The 16,147-nt window shown below is 40.2% G+C and overlaps 1 protein-coding gene across 2 annotated transcripts in view; it reads right to left on the reverse strand.

The window, feature by feature from the left end:
- TRPM6 (transient receptor potential cation channel subfamily M member 6) overlaps window positions 1-16,147 on the reverse strand; it is a 146,818-nt gene that overhangs the window by 50,734 nt on the left and 79,937 nt on the right. For both annotated transcript variants that reach the window (XM_060199294.1, XM_060199295.1), the window contains exons 6-8: window positions 11,335-11,512; window positions 6,716-6,929; window positions 630-754 (exon numbers count right to left, since the gene is read on the reverse strand). In XM_060199294.1, the coding sequence (XP_060055277.1) occupies window positions 630-754; window positions 6,716-6,929; window positions 11,335-11,512 (517 nt within the window). The remainder of the gene's footprint in view (window positions 1-629; window positions 755-6,715; window positions 6,930-11,334; window positions 11,513-16,147) is intronic.

Below are 16,147 nucleotides of genomic sequence, written 5' to 3' on the forward strand. Positions count from 1 at the left end.
TCCATACTGATCATGAGTCCATACTCCCAGAGGGATAAAGAATAGGAAAGCTTTCAAGGGAGGGGATGGGATATGGAATTCTGGTGGTGGGAATTTGTGTGGAATTGTACCCCTCTTGTCCTATGGTCTTATCGATATTTCCATTTTGTAAATAATTTTTTTTAATTTTTTTAAAATGTTTAAAAGTTTGGAGGGGTAGACAACATAATAATTATGCAAAGGGACTCTCATGCCTGAGTCCCTAAAGTCCAGGTTCAATCTCCTGCACCACCACAAATCAGAGATGATCAATGCTCTGGTAAAAAAAGAAAAAAAAAAAGTACATATCTTATCACAACATTAATATCATTTTTATATAAAAGTGAAAATCAGGCAACCACTTAAATGAACACTAGAGGAATAGTTAGTTACATTTTAGTACATTATTATTAGTTTGGTAGAAGTATTATCTGACCAGAAAAATCAAAGTGTTCTCTTCCATCTCAGAATGTGGCCTCTTGATACTATTTTTCATCAAGAGCAGCCATCTATTTCTCTAGGAACAGAATGTCTGTTAGATATCCAGGATTTATACAAAACTGGCACTCAGACGCATGTTCACTTCCTTTTGTTTTGAATCATTGACTTACATCTTTCCCAATGAGGTCTCGCTGGTTCTCAATGACACCCCAGGGAGGAATTCCCACCGTCCAGATTTTCCTCAGGGACTGAGAGGAATGGGCTTTCAGGGCATCCCCTACTTGCTTGGAGACTCCTGTGAAGAACAGTAGTAGTTCAGACATAAAACATTTAACTCAAATCACACAAAATTCTACGACTGCTGGAAGAGGCATAGAAAAGCACTTTATATGCAAAAAGCCACTATTAGGAAAAGTCACGGGTTAAGAGGAATTAGTTTTAAATATTATGGCTTCCTTCTTTTTGATGCCTTTTGTCCTATCACTAACTTCATCAACTGAGCAATTTCCCTCTCTTTTGGATAATTTCTGTTTACATTCTTCTAATTTGGCATCAAGTCTTAGTTAATTGTCTACCTTTTGATAGTCCATCCCTTGTCACTAAACCCAGACCTATAATGTGCTCAGTTTTCATCCACAGTGTCTGTGTAAAGCTTGATGCATGGTAGATTCTAAAGGCTTGTGACATTGTATTTAAGCAAATGTCAGAAAGTCTCTCTAGAAGCACAGGCAGATAGAACCACCAGGTAGATTTACCCTGTAGATACTCTGGTAAAGGGAGCTTTGCATATCCAAACATATGTAGAAAAATTGGATGGTGGGCAGGGGAGACATGCAGGGAAAGAACTCAGAACACAGGGGCTCCCTGCTCAATCCATGCATCATCAGCCAGCTGAGCAGGGCTCTGGGGGTCTCTCCCTTTCTCTCTCCCTCCCTCTCTCTCTCTCTCTCTCACACACACACACACACACACACACACACACACACACACACACACACACACACACACATACACACACACACACTTTAAAACCTGGATACTTAGAAAAACAATTCTAGGTATGTTATCAAAATGTAGACTCTGATTCTCCTGGAATAAGGTAGGACCTGACATCTGATTCCCAACAAATTGAGCTGCTGGTTTTGGGGATGCTCCTGTGTCCTCAGACCCTAAGGAGTTGTAGCTAGAAAAATGTTGGCTACTCACCATTCCAACTTAATGGGATACAGATAGAGCCTTTTGAGAAAAGCAAGTGCTGGGAAATGGACAGTGGGGGACCTGATTAAGCACATATGTTATCAAGTACAAGGACCTGGGTAAAAGCTCCCAGTCTTCAGTTACTGGGGAAAAACTTCACAAGTAGTAACGCACTGCTGCAGGTATCTGTCAGTCTTTCTCTCTCCCTGTCTTGCCCTTCCCTCTCAATTTCTCTCTGTCCTATCAAGTAAAAAAGAAAAGATAGGAAAAGAAAAGAAATAAAATGTGGCAGCTGGGAGTACTGACTTTATCACACAGCCACTGAGCTACAGTAACTACGGGGGCGGGGGGTTAGGCAGGCAGGCAAGTACTATTGAAATAAATATGAAGCTTATATTAATAAAGAAAGCAAGTATCAAGTCTGGCCATCAAGATAGCTCACCTGGGGGTTGCCTAATTTGTTGTGCATGTGAGCCAGGTTCAAGCCCAGCCTTTACCACATGGGGAAGGTAGAAGATACATTTAGTGGTGTGTCTTCCCCCCTTCCACCTTTCCCTTTATCTGGAAAACAAAATCAACCCAAAGCAGTGAAGAAAGAGCAATGAGGGAAAGAAAAAAAAAACAAAAAACATGTCTCATCTCTCATTTTGTGTGTTCATGAGGCTATTTCAATATTCTTCACACTATTGTATTTATATTCCTTAATTATTCCTAAACAAAAATATGTTAAAACTAAAAAATAGTAAATAAAAGGAAGCATTAATACAGCTAGTTATTCCAAGAAAAAAAAGTCTTGACTATTTCTACCTTTTTATTTTCTTCTTCTTTTTATTGCTAAACTCCTACTCCCTTTTTTCTTTTTAAACTGGGAATAATCTATGTACTATACTATGGACTTAGGACTTCACCATCTTTATTTTCTTCCAAGAATGTGAGGCAATAATCATCTCAATAATGTGTGCAAGAGTAATTACCCGGTTACACATTAGTGGCAGGGCAAACACCCTTGGGTTTATTTTGCTTTAGTTTTTTTTATTTGCTTGTTTTTCCATTTATTTGCTTCTTTTATTTGGTTTAGGGGGGAGCTAGATCAGCACCTATAGCACAATGCTTAGGCAGATATGAAACTCATGGTTTATAGCAAGAGAGCTGAGAAGGCAGGGGTAGATAGCATAATGGTAATGCAAAGAGACTTTCATGCCTGAGGCTCCAAAGTCCCCGGTTCAATCCCCTGCACCACCATAAGCCAGAGCTGAGCAGTGCTCTGGTAATTAATTAATTAGTTAATTAATTAAATTAAAAGAGAGACCTTCAGGGGAGTTGCTTCACAGGTGGTGAAGCAGGTCTGCAGGTGTCTATCTTTCTCTCCCCCTCTCCGCCTTCCCTTCCTCTCTCCATTTCTCTCTGTCCTATCCAACAACAAACAACATCAACAACAATAATAACCACAACAAGGCTACAACAACAAGGGCAACAAAAAGGGGGAAAAATGACCTCCAGGAGCAGTGGATTCATGGTGCAGGCACTGAGCCCCAGCAATAACCCTGGAGGCGAGAGAGAGAGAGAGAGAGAGAGAAAGAGAGAGAGAGGGAAGAAGAAGACAAAGCTGAGACACACTCCTCATTACCTAGCCTGTAACGCAGCATAGGAAGATGCCACCCATGCTGTGGGAAGTAAAGCACCATAGAAAACAGGAGACAAAAGTGAGCAGTTCTAGTCAGTAATGCTTCACTGTATATCTGTGTCTGATGGACAGAACTTAATAGAAGTGTTGGCTAGAACATCCGACACAAAGGGAGAGAAGTAAAGCAAAGAGGAGAAGCTGCAGCTTAGTAGTAGATGAATAAGAGAGGAGCATTTATGGTGCCACTGTATCTCATCCCTGAATGCATAGTAGATACCTTTCATAAGTTCTGTCCCGGTAGCTTTATGGAAGGCTGAACATCTATACTTTTTTTTTTTTTTTTACAATAGACAAAAAGGCAGAGTCCCAGGGGATTCCCTGCACCACCATAAGTCAGAGCTGAGCAGTGCTTTGGTTAAAAAAAAAAAAAACTTAGCAGTTCTGAGGCTAGTAAGATGAGGATCCTAGGTGCCAGTTCTCAAGGGATATACAAGTCAGTATACAAGTCAGTGAAACATAAAAGTTGTCCTGGTCAAAAAGGAAAGGCTTTTGCTGGGCCGCTCCACTCCCAGAGTGCATCTACTTAGGAAAGTCAATTCCAAGTTCTCAGCCAGACATCACACTCATTTTCTGGAGTCATGTTTCCTGATATCCTGCATTTTCTGGAGTCATGTTTCCATGATATCCTGCATCTCCAGCCCCCAAAATGCAAGATAGAAGCTATAACTAGTGCTATCCAGAGAGCTAACTAGGATGTTTGGTTAAGGTGACCATATATACACACGAATTAACTTTTGGTACAAAACAGTTTTATGTTGGAGGAGAAAAATTCCACCTGAAAATGATATAGTGGGGCCAGCTGGTGACTCATCTAGAGTACTTTAGAGTACAGAAGGCCTGAGTTCAATCCTCTGGTCCCTACCTTCAGGGAGGAAGCTTCATGAGCAGTGATAAGGGTGAAGGTGTCTCTCTCCTTATGCATCTTACCTTCTCTCTCAATATCTGTCTCTATGCAAACTAATTACATTAAAATTAAATATATTAAAAAATAAATTGGATAGCTAGAGAGTAGGTGTCAATAATTTATTTCAAAGCTTTAAAGGTGGCCCAACAGGTATATAATGCATTTGGGCTCTCTAACATGAGAACTCAAGGTCCATCCATGGTATCACATGTTCCAGAATGATATTCTAATTCCCTGTCTCTCTCTTTCTCTTTTTCTCATGTAAATAAACAAATAAGTAAATAAATGTGATCCAGGCAGTGAAGAAGTAGATAAAGCATCGGACTCTTAAGCATGTAACCCTGAATTCCATACCTGGCAATACATGTGCCAGAGTGATGCTCTGGTGTTCTCTGTGTGTGTGTGTGTGTGTGTGTGTGTGTGTGTGTGTGTGTCTGTGTGTATGTGTGTATGTGTATGTGTGTGCGTGTGCATGTCTAAAATTTTTAAAAAAGAAGAAGAAATGGAGAAGGAAATGACGTGCCAGTACTGCCTCATGCCCAGCACACTCAGTGTGCCACTGAACCTACCCTGTCTCCAGTGTCTGAGCCTCTGCCCAGGGTTCCCTGAGTTTCACCAACATCCACACCAGCATGCCACACACTTGCTAGAAGTCCATGTTGTTTCTAAGATTGTAGAAATTTATGAAAACCTCTTTCTTATAATTTTACTCAAAGATCTGCTAAAAAATATTATATTTTGACAAAAGTAAAAACCCATTTTCAAGCAGGCACACAAGCTAATTCATCTGGATGGTTTGCCTGCTCTGTCAGGTGCTGGGCCAAGGTTTAAGACCATTCCTCAGCGCACTGGGGAGAGCTTCAGTGTGGTAATATATTTCCCCTCTCTCTTATCTCTCTTATTATTTTAAGAAGTCAACTTGGAGCAGTGAAACCCCAGAGACAGAGAGAGGAAGAGAGAGAAAGAGATTACAAGAAGATTTAGCTCAGATCTACAGAGATGCAGAGGTCACATAGGCTCCAAAGCGGAATATGGGCCCCAGATCACATCAAATCGATGGAGTTTACAATCAATAATATTTATACACCTTTCTCATATTTGGGAGCTACTCTCTTCCTTGATCCAGCTTTCTAGCCCTTTTTTTTCCAGCCATGACATCATCTCCCCAGACAATAACTTGGATCCACCGGCATATCAGATATCAGGCTCAGGAAAAAAAAGAAGAAAAAAACTAGTATAGTCATGTTTTTTTTGTAATATAACTAAAATAGGCCTACTAACTATCTAAAAAACGGAGACCCCCCCAACTCTTCATCTGAACTATTCCAGCCATTAAGTTCATGATTAGTCAACAATTTGTTTGGCTTCATATGTTAACTCTTTCTTTTAGCCACCAGGTTCTAGATGCTAACATGATGCCAACTGGACTTCCCTGAGCATATGACCCCACCAATGTGTCCTGGAGCCCCACTTCCCTAAAGGCCCACCCCACTAGGGAAAGAAAGAGACAGGCTGTATGGATCGACCTGTTAACACCAATGTTCAGCGGGGAAACAATTACAGAAGCCAGACCTTCCACCTTCTGCAACCCATAATGATCCTGGTCCATACTCCCAAAGGGATAAAGACTAGGAAAGCTATCAAGGCAGGAGATGGGATACGGAGTTCTGGTGGTGGGAACTGTGTGGAGTTATACTGCTCTTATCCTATGGTTTTTCAGTGTTTCATTTTATAAATAAAATTTAAAAAAAGACTTAAGATTCATCTAGGGTTATTGTCCAATCAATGTTTTTTGGTTTTGTTTTTTTTTTTTGCCTCCAGGGTTATCACTGGGGTTCGTTGCCTGCACCATGAGTCCACTGCTCCTGGAGGCTATTTTTTTCCCTTTTGTTGCCCTTGTTGTTGCTGTCATTGTTGGTGGATAGGACAAAAAGAAATCGAGACAGGAGGGGAGACAGAGAAAAAGATAGACACCTGCAGACCTGCTTCACCTCTTGTGAAGCGACCCTCCTGCAGGTGGGGAGCCGGGGGCTCAAACATGGGAGATCCTTATGCCACTCTGTGAGCTATGTGCCATGTACACTTAACCTGCTGTGATACCTCCCGGTCCCCCAGTCACTGTGTTCTTAATCTTCCTCTTTTATGCCACCAAATTCCCTGTGATTGATGCAAAGCAAAGATTTGCTGCACTGCCCAAAGCATAGTTAGAAAGAGAAATTCAGGTGGATTGCACCAAAGCAAAAGGGGAAGGAGGGTGGGGCATAGGGGTCAAGGTCCTGGTGCATAATGGTGGAAAAGGACCCAAGTTGCAGGTGAAAGTATTTTTGCAGACTCCTGCAAAACAGGAGATGAGCAATTATACTCATGTGTCAACAACTATGCTGTAAACCATTAACACCCCCCCCAGGCCCAATAAAGTGATAAAAGAAAGGGAAATTCAAAAGAGAGTAAAACAACAGTTTGGGTTTTACCAGTGTTGATGCCTTCAGTTATTATCCAGGCTCCTGTGGTCTCTGCAGCTTTGACCAAACCTTGACTGAAGATCTTTTTCAGCTTAGAGAGCATCTTAAAGTTCTGGATGCCCCCATGCACGGAGATCACCAGCTTTGGTAGCTCCATTTTCCACTCCTTCAACATCAGATGTAACAGGTGATCCACTTTTGTATCATAAGAAGTTCTAATATACTGAAAGGCAGATACACACACATTGTATATAAAGTAGTGAAAAACATGTGCCAAGTACAGAAACATTTAGCGAATAGCAGAGCAGTAAAAGGGGTCAGAACTTGAAAGGAAATGTCAGTGATCTTTTTTTAAAGTTCCTGTCCACATAAATGAAATATCAATTGGTGAGGCCAGGTGGTGGCGCACCTGGTTAAGAACACACAGCACAGTGCACAAGGACCCAGCTTTAAACCCCTGGTCCCCCCCTGCCGAGGGAGAGCTTCACAAGTGGTGAAGCAGGGCTGCATGTGTCTCTTTGTCTCTCTCTCCTCTCTCCACCCATTTCTCTTTATCTCTATCAATAATAAATAAAAATATATTTAAAATAAACAAACTTCTTTTAAAAAAAACAGTGGATGTAGTAATTAATAAGTGTGTGTCTCTGTGTGTGTGTGTGTGTGTGTGTGTGTGTGTGTGTGTATGTGTATGTGTGTGAGAGAGAGAGAGAGAGACTTGGGAAGGAAGAGAAGATGGAACCATAGAAAAAATGGGCAAATGTATACAAATATAAAGACTATACTTTCAGGGAAAATTTCTATAGTATGTTACAAATATAGACAGTTATAATTTTGCATTTTTATCTAAGATTATAATATCTGACTAGATTTTTCCAGCGGACCACTGGAATAAAGTGGTTTATCCTGAAATTTTAAGAATTATATTTTTAAAAATGTATTATTATTATTTTAAATTTATTATTATTATTAACCACTACAAACAGACCCTTAAAATCATATTGAAATCAGTTTGCTGGAGTCAGGCAGTGAAGTGCACATGGTGTGAAGTGCAAGGACCTGCATAAGGATCCTGGTTCCAGACCCCGGCTCCCCAACTGCAGGGGAGTCGCTTCACAGACGGTGAAGCAGGTCTGCAGGTGTCTATCTTTCTCTCCCCATTTCTGTCTTTCCCTCCTCTCTCCATTTCTCGCTGTCCTATATAACAACAACAACATCAATAACTACAACAATAAAAAAAAACAAGGACAACAAAAGGGAAAATAAATAAATATTAAAAAATTTAAAAAAGAAATCAGTTTGCCATCCTCAAGCATAAGCCAACAACAGAAGAATAAATCATATTTACAGAAAAAAATAAGAGCAATAAGAAACCATAAATTAGGAGTGGCCCAGGAAATGGTCCAGTGGAAAAATGTAGGACTCCCAAAAGGAAGACTCAAGTTTGATCTCCAGCATCATATATGCCAGAGTGATGCTCTGGTGTTCCTTCTCTTCTCTTTCTCCCCTTCTCTTTCTCTTTCTCTCTCTCTCTCTCTCTCTCTCTCTCTCTCTCTCTCTCAAATAAATAAGCCTTTAAAGAAGGGTGAGGCACAGGAGAAAACTGGTTTAATTCACCCCTTTCCTACTCCAATTCTTTCTCCAAGTTGTACCTCTCTTTTAATTATAAATTCCTTCAGTCCTAGAAGATAATTCCTGGGACTAGTCAGTGGCACACCTGGTTAAGTAAGCACTCACATTACAGTGTGCAAGGACCCAGGTCAATCCCCTGGTCCCCACCTGCAGGGGAGAAGCTTCACAAGTGGTGAAGCAGGGCTGCGGGTGTCTCTCTGTCTCTCTATCTCCTCCTCCTCTCTCAATGTCTATCTCTAACCAATAATAAATTTTAAAAAGACAATTCTTTAAATTTCAGGATAAACTACTATAACTAAATTGTCAGCACTAGATTCTTAACCTCAAAAGACCAACAGGAGACAATGCTAAAGGTTAATGATCTTTCCTTTCTCTTCCTTCTCCTAGATAGATTAACTCCCTTAGCTAGAATCCTACTGGCAGAGACTCTGAAATCCTTTGAGGAGTGAGATGGAAAGATAAACAACTAAGAGGAGGAATACTAACCACAAATAAGAAGACTAACCAACTCTCACAAGGCTTCCTACTGTTCAAAAAAGTAAAAAGTGGGATTCTAGACTTAAATATAAGCCTCTTCTGTTCTGAAGTATCAAATGAAATGCAGTCAGGCACACAGGATGTCATGGGAACCCGGTACTAAGCATGATCTGTATCAGGGATCAGGAAATGTACTTGAGCGTGGTTTCAGCTGTCCTGAATGCACTTCCTTGGCTTGCACACAGACTGTTCTACATGCAGGCTTCTCTCCTACCTGATCAGACACCAGATTCTTCACCGCCTTTTAGTCACCTTTGAACTATCTCCCCTTTTAGATGACTTTCCTTTTCTTTTTTTCTCTGTTTCAAATACAGAAAACTGCATAAAAACATATATCAGGGGGTCGGGTGGTGGCGCAGTGGGTTAAGCACATGTGGCGCAAAGCACAAGGACCGGCGTAAGGATCCCGGTTCGAGCCCCCGGCTCCCCACCTGCAGGGGAATCACTTCACAGGCGGTGAGGCAGATCTGCAGGTGTCTATCTTTCTCTCCCCCTCTCTGTCTTCCCCTCCTCTCTCCATTTCTCTCTGTCCTATCCAACAATGAACAACATCAACAATGGCAATAATAATAACCACAACGAGGCTACAACAAAGGGGGAAAAAATGGCCTCCAGGAGCGGTGGATTCATGGTGCAGGCACCGAGCCCAGCAATAACCCTGGAGGGAAAAAAAAAAAAATATATATATATATATATATATATATATATATATATTTGATATATATATATATATATATATATATATATCAAAGAGAGAGGGGAGAAAGAGATGTTAAGTCATTTCATTATCTCAAAAAATGCAAAATTCCTTTCCCTGTCATCCTCACCCTTAAGAAACTGTATATTTTTTTTGTTTCACCTACTAGACTCTAAACAGTGTTGATGTACATGGACCATATGCTCTGTTGACTGAATGAAAAATATGTAAGTGAATGAGATTATAAGTATAATGGTTAAAGAAGAAAGACTAAAACCTAAGGGGAAAATTACATACAGGCTTCTGAAAGCATTAAAGTGGAAAAAATGGTGGCAATTTTGTTGTTGTTGTGTTTGCCATGTAATGACATTAACACAAAAAGTAACAAAAAGTTAAATGTAAAAGGATTAATAACTACGAACCTAAATTATTGTAAAAAAATATGATGAAGTTTTTGTTTTATTACAATTCCAGTCCATCCAAGTGATGACTACACTACAGAGTACAGTAGATTCTGCTCCCTGAGCATTTTCCCAGGAAAAGTTCCCTCTAATAAAGCCATCATTAGCTACCATATTTGGAAAAAAAAAAAAAGACTAGCCTGTTGATACCATGCAAATCAGGGACTGTCCCAGGAAGGCAGCTCAGGCTCAGCAGCCAGAATCTGAGACCCAGATTCACCCAGGAACCACAAGGGACTCTGAGGACCATGGAGATATATTTTTGCACTCACTCTCTTTCTCTCATAGTAAAAGTGGAGAAAGGTTGCATCTGGAGGTGACTCACTACTAATGTGCATGCATCAGGCCCAGGGCTCAATCTCCCTGCCACATAAAAAGTCACAATGCGGGGGTCAGGCAGTAGCACAGTGGATTAAGCGCAGGTGGCACGAAGCGCAAAGACCAGCCTAAGGATCCCAGTTTGAGCCCCCGGCTCCCCACCTGCTGGGGAATTGCTTCACAGGCGGTGAAGCACGTCTACAGGTGTCTATATTTCTCTCCTCCTCTCTGTCTTCCCCTCCTCTCTCCATTTCTCTCTGTCCTATCTAAAAACAACAACATCAATAACAACAACAGGGTGGGGGAGACAGCATAATGGTTATGCAAACAGACTTTCATGCCTGAGGCTCCTAAATCCAAGGTTCAATCCCCCCCGCACCACCATAAGCCTGAGTTGAGCAGTGCTCTGGTGTTTCTCTCTCTCTCTCCCTGCATCTCTCTCAAAAATAAAATTAATAAAAAAAAAGAAATAACAACGACAATAATAACTACAACAACAATAAAAAAATGACAACAAAATGGAAAAAAAGTAAATAAAAAAAATTTTTAAAGTCACTATGCAAATAAATGTGTGAACACCATGTTAGAGACAATAAAAAAAGAGGCATCAATAGACACAAGCTGCTGGGACCATGATTCAGCTAAATCTTGGTTTTTTGGTAATAATTTTTCTGTATTCCTTAAGGAAAGGGCAGCCCTTTGGCAATTCTCAGAAAGGTCAATGCCCTTCTGCAGAGTCGAAAAGTTTGCTGAAAGAGGTCAAACACAAATTAGAACAATACACACTCCAAAAAGCTACATGCTCCTCAGGCCTAAGGAAAGAGAAAAGTCAGGTTGTTTTTGTCTAGAGGTTGATAACATGGGTCACTTTAGGGAAAAATAAAGCCTGGCAGTGTCATCACCTCCACTTGAAGACAGCAGTTTGGAGAGGTTTGGGGAGATGACTGTTTATGAAAAGGGCAAACTAAAGGGGGTTGTAAGCAAACCTTGGAGTGGTAGGTGTGCTCTCCGTCTTGGAAATTAATCGTGCCAAAGGTATCTGTAGGGCTTCTCGTTGTGTGCTTTTCCACAGACCACTTTTCCTTCTCATTACCACTGGCAGCTGACATGGTCCAGGTATAATCAATCCCATGGTGGTCTCCAATTAATCGCCCACAGCAACACCTTAAATTTAGAATAAAAATTAATTTCAGAAAAGAACACACAAGATTTCAACACAGAAAGTATATGTAACATTTGTACAGTTTTCTAAATCACTGTCTAGGTGAGCTATACTAACAACATTTACAAGTTCATATTAATGTTCATATTGGATTTATGACACTGGATAATCACCTAATTTTAGAAAAGCCATCAGTGGTTCTCACTTTATTTGTACATTAAAAATCATCTGGGATGACACCTTTGACCCACTTGCATGTAAGCTATCCAGCTCAGGCAAAAATTAGTAAAGTCATAGGCCCTTGGAATATACCTAAAATAGACCTACTAACTTTTACCAAAATGAAGACCCCAAATCTCATCTGCTATATTCTTGCCTTTAGACTCCAGGTTACTAAAAAATTTGTTCTTTTTTATATCTTAATGCTTTTTCAGACACCAAGTTGCAGATGCTACAATGATGACAACATGAATTCCCTGGGCAGATGACCTCCAAAAAAAAGTAAAATATATTATATTTTCAAAACAATCCTTGGAGAAAAAGAAGTGAAAAGATGCTGAGGAAAGTCAAATGGTTAACCAAATGGAAACTCTCCCCCAGTGTTAAGGATTGATTCATGGTGCTATGGGCCCTCCCCCAACTCCTACGCTTAATCTCTAATGCCCAAGTGTTCAAATGTACAGACAGGTCTTAAGTTTAAAATGCAAATCTCTATTGAAATCTAGGTTGAACTAAAGAGTTACTTTTGCCAACAATCCTGTGTAATACCGTGATTCCTAAGAATTACAAATTTGTCTCTGCTCCCATTTCTGGCAAAGAGCTTCTGAAAGCCTCAGAATTTCCTGAGTGAAGAGAATAATATAGGTATTGGGAGCTGAATCCATTGCAAATGGTCAGTGTGATTCACTCGATCACACCTAGGAAATGAGGCTCTATAAAATCCCAGAAGAATAGGGGTCAGAGAGCTTCAGGCTGGAGGACACAGAGGTGCTGGAGAGAGAAGGAAGCCAAGCAATAGAATCTGAAGGGGCAGGTCCCACAGATCTCTGACCTGTATCCCATCAATCAGAACTAGAGTTGAAAAGGAATGGGAAATTTTGTAGAACTGAGCCCCTGTGGGATCAGATGTCATCTCCTGGTAGTATCAAAATGGAGTGAATTACTGAATGGTACTGAAAATCAGCATATCTTGATGTTTGGTATGCATGTATCTCACTTGCTAGACACAGGCAAACTATAGTGCTATGTATACATGGGGCTTCATTGTCCAAATGAAACAAACTATATAACAGATGAAAATTGAGTGTTTTACAAGTACTTAAATTGGTGAAGCTTTTTACAAAGTCCTTGACCATTTACATGCTCTAACAATTCCTGCTGCCTATTACATTCATATAACCACTCTCCTTAAAAAATAATAATAATAATAAATTTTAAAAAGTTGAGGGGAGAGACTGTTCTGCAGATACCTATCATGGGAAGATGAGAAAAGCTTGCCATGTGTTAACTATACTGTAAACCATTAACTCCTCAATAAAACAATAAAAGGAAAAATATATATCTCACACCTCTTTTTTAAAACTTCTGTTGGAAAATTAAATAGAATACACCAATAAACCCCTTTTCATTGGGTTCATTTGAGGCTTGAAAAAAAAAAAAGATACCACATGATTATCTCAATAGATGTAGAGAAAGCCTTTGACAAAATCCAACACCCATACATGCTCAAAACTCTACAAAAAATGGGAATATATGGGAAATTCCTCAAGATAGTGGAGTCTATATATAGCAAACCTACAGCCAACATCATACTCAATGGACAGAAGCTGAAAGCATTCCCCCTCAGTTCGGGAACTAGACAGGGCTGTCCACTGTCTCTGTTACTCTTCAACATAGTATTGGAAGTTCTTGCCATAGCAATCAGGCAAGAGAAAGAAATCAAAGGGATACAGATTGGAAGGGAAGAAGTCAAGCTCTCACTATTTGCAGATGATATGATAGTATACATAGAAAGACCTAAAGAATCCAGTAGAAAATTACTGGAAGTTGTTAGGCAATATAGCAAGGTATCAGGCTACAAAATCAATGTACAAAAATCAGTGGCATTTCTTTATGCAAACACTAAATCTGAAGAAGAAGACATCCAGAAATCACTCCCATTTACTGTTTCAGCAAAATCAATCAAATACCTAGGAATAAAGTTGACCAAAGAAGTGAAAGACTTGTATACTGAAAACTATGAGTCGCTACTCAAGGAGATAGAAACTGATACCAAGAAATGGAAAGATATCCCATGCTCATGGATTGGAAGAATAAATATCATCAAAATGAATATTCTCCCCAGAGCCATATACAAATTTAATGCAATACCCATCAAAGTTCCACCAGGCTACTTTAAGAGAATAGAACAAACACTACAATCATTTATCTGGAACCTGAAAACACCTAGAATTGCCAAAACCATCTTAAGGAAAAGAAACAGAAATGGAGGCATCACACTCCCAGACCTTAAACTATATTATAAAGCCATCATCATCAAAACAGCATGGTACTGGAAAAAAAATAGGCACACAGACCAGTGGAACAGAATTGAAAGCCCAGAAGTAAATCCCAACACCTATGGGCATCTAATCTTTGATAAGGGGGCCCAAAGTATTAAATGGAAAAAGGAGGCTCTCTTCAATAAATGGTGCTGGGAAAACTGGGTTGAAACATGCAGAAGAATGAAATTGAACCACTTTATCTCACCAGAAACAAAAATCAACTCCAAATGGATCAAAGACCTAGATGTCAGACCAGAAACAATCAAATACTTAGAGGAAAACATTGGTAAAACACTTTCCCACCTACACCTCAAGGACATCTTTGATGAATCAAACCCAATTGCAAGGAAGACCAAAGCAGAAACAAACCAATGGGACTACATCAAATTGAAAAGCTTCTGCACATCCAAAGAAACTATTAAACAAACAGAGAGACCCCTCACAGAATGGGAGAAGATCTTCACATGCCAGACATCAGACAAGAAACTAATCACCAAAATATATAAAGAGCTCAGCAAACTTAGCCGCAAAAAAGCAAATGACCCCATCCAAAAATGGGCAGAGGAAATGAACAAAACATTCACCACAGAGGAGATCCAAAAGGCTAACAAACATATGAAAAACTGCTCTAGGTCACTGATTGTCAGAGAAATGTAAATCAAGACAACACTAAGATACCACCTCACTCCTGTAAGAATGGCATACATCAAAAAGGACAGCAGCAACAAATGCTGGAGAGGATGTGGGGACAGAGGAACCCTTTTACATTGCTGGTGGGAATGTAAATTGGTACAGCCTCTGTGGAGAGCAGTCTGGAAAACTCTCAGAAGGCTAGACATGGACCTTCCATATGACCCAATAATTCCTCTCCTGGGGTTATACCCCAAGGACTCCATAACACCCAACCAAAAAGAGGTGTGTACTCCTATGTTCATAGCAGCACAATTCATAATAGCTAAAACCTGGAAGCAACCCAGGTGCCCAACACCAGATGAGTGGCTGAGAAAGCTGTGGTATATATACACAATGGAATACTATGCAGCTATGAAGAACAATGAACCCACCTTCTCTGACCCATCTTGGACAGAGCTAGAAGGAATTATGTTAAGTGAACTAAGTCAGAAAGATAAAGATGAGTATGGGATGATCCCACTCATCAACAGAAGCTGACTTAGAAGATCTGAAAGGGAAACTAAAAGCAGGACCTGATCAAATTGTAAGTAGGGCACCAAAGTAAAAACCCAGTGGTGAGGGGTAGACATGTAGCTTCCTGGGCCAGTGGGGGGTGGGAGTGGGCGGGAGGGATGGGTCACAGTCCTTTGGTGGTGGGAATGGTGTTTATGTACACTCCTAGAAAAATGTAGACATATAAATCAGTAGTTAATTAATATGAGAGGGGGAAATCAATTGTATGTCTCAAAGTTTCTCAAAACACAAACTGAATCTTTTTAATATATAGGCTATGTATTTGATATACGGACTCTCTCAAAAGCCTAGACCAACTAGATTAGAAGCTTCCAATAGCACAGCTATATACAAGATACTGGGTACTGTACAGCAAACCATAACAAAGGGACTTTTCAAAGTTAACCCAATTAACAAATAATGTGATGATAATATTAACTATTGATTGTCTTTTTGAACCCTAAGACAGCAGGAACCTCACATCTTCACTATAGAGCCCCTACTTCCCCCAGTCCTGGAACCCTTGGATAGGGCCCACTTTCCCGTATACATCTCCCAATCCAAACCAAATAATATTGCATCCGCCGATCACAACCTAACCAAAGCAACGATTGCCATCTCAACATGCTTCACCTCAGACTGTATTCAGAGACTTCACGTGTGGAATGACAACCCTTCAGCTTCATTACTCGGGTGAGATCTTTCCTTTAATAGTACACTCTAATTTCATCTCAGGTAGTTCACTTTCTAACAAAGTCCCATAACCTAGATACACACCAGTTTCTGTGAGAGAGAGCTTATGTGCACACGTATCCATAAACTACTGCAAAATATATACCTGAAAGCAGGATTACACTAGAGTTTGCAGTGAGTACCTCCCTAACACTTCCTCTCCACTATTCCAAGCTT

The sequence above is a fragment of the Erinaceus europaeus genome, chromosome 10 (genome assembly GCF_950295315.1).
Source record: "Erinaceus europaeus chromosome 10, mEriEur2.1, whole genome shotgun sequence".
NCBI lineage: Eukaryota > Metazoa > Chordata > Mammalia > Eulipotyphla > Erinaceidae > Erinaceus > Erinaceus europaeus.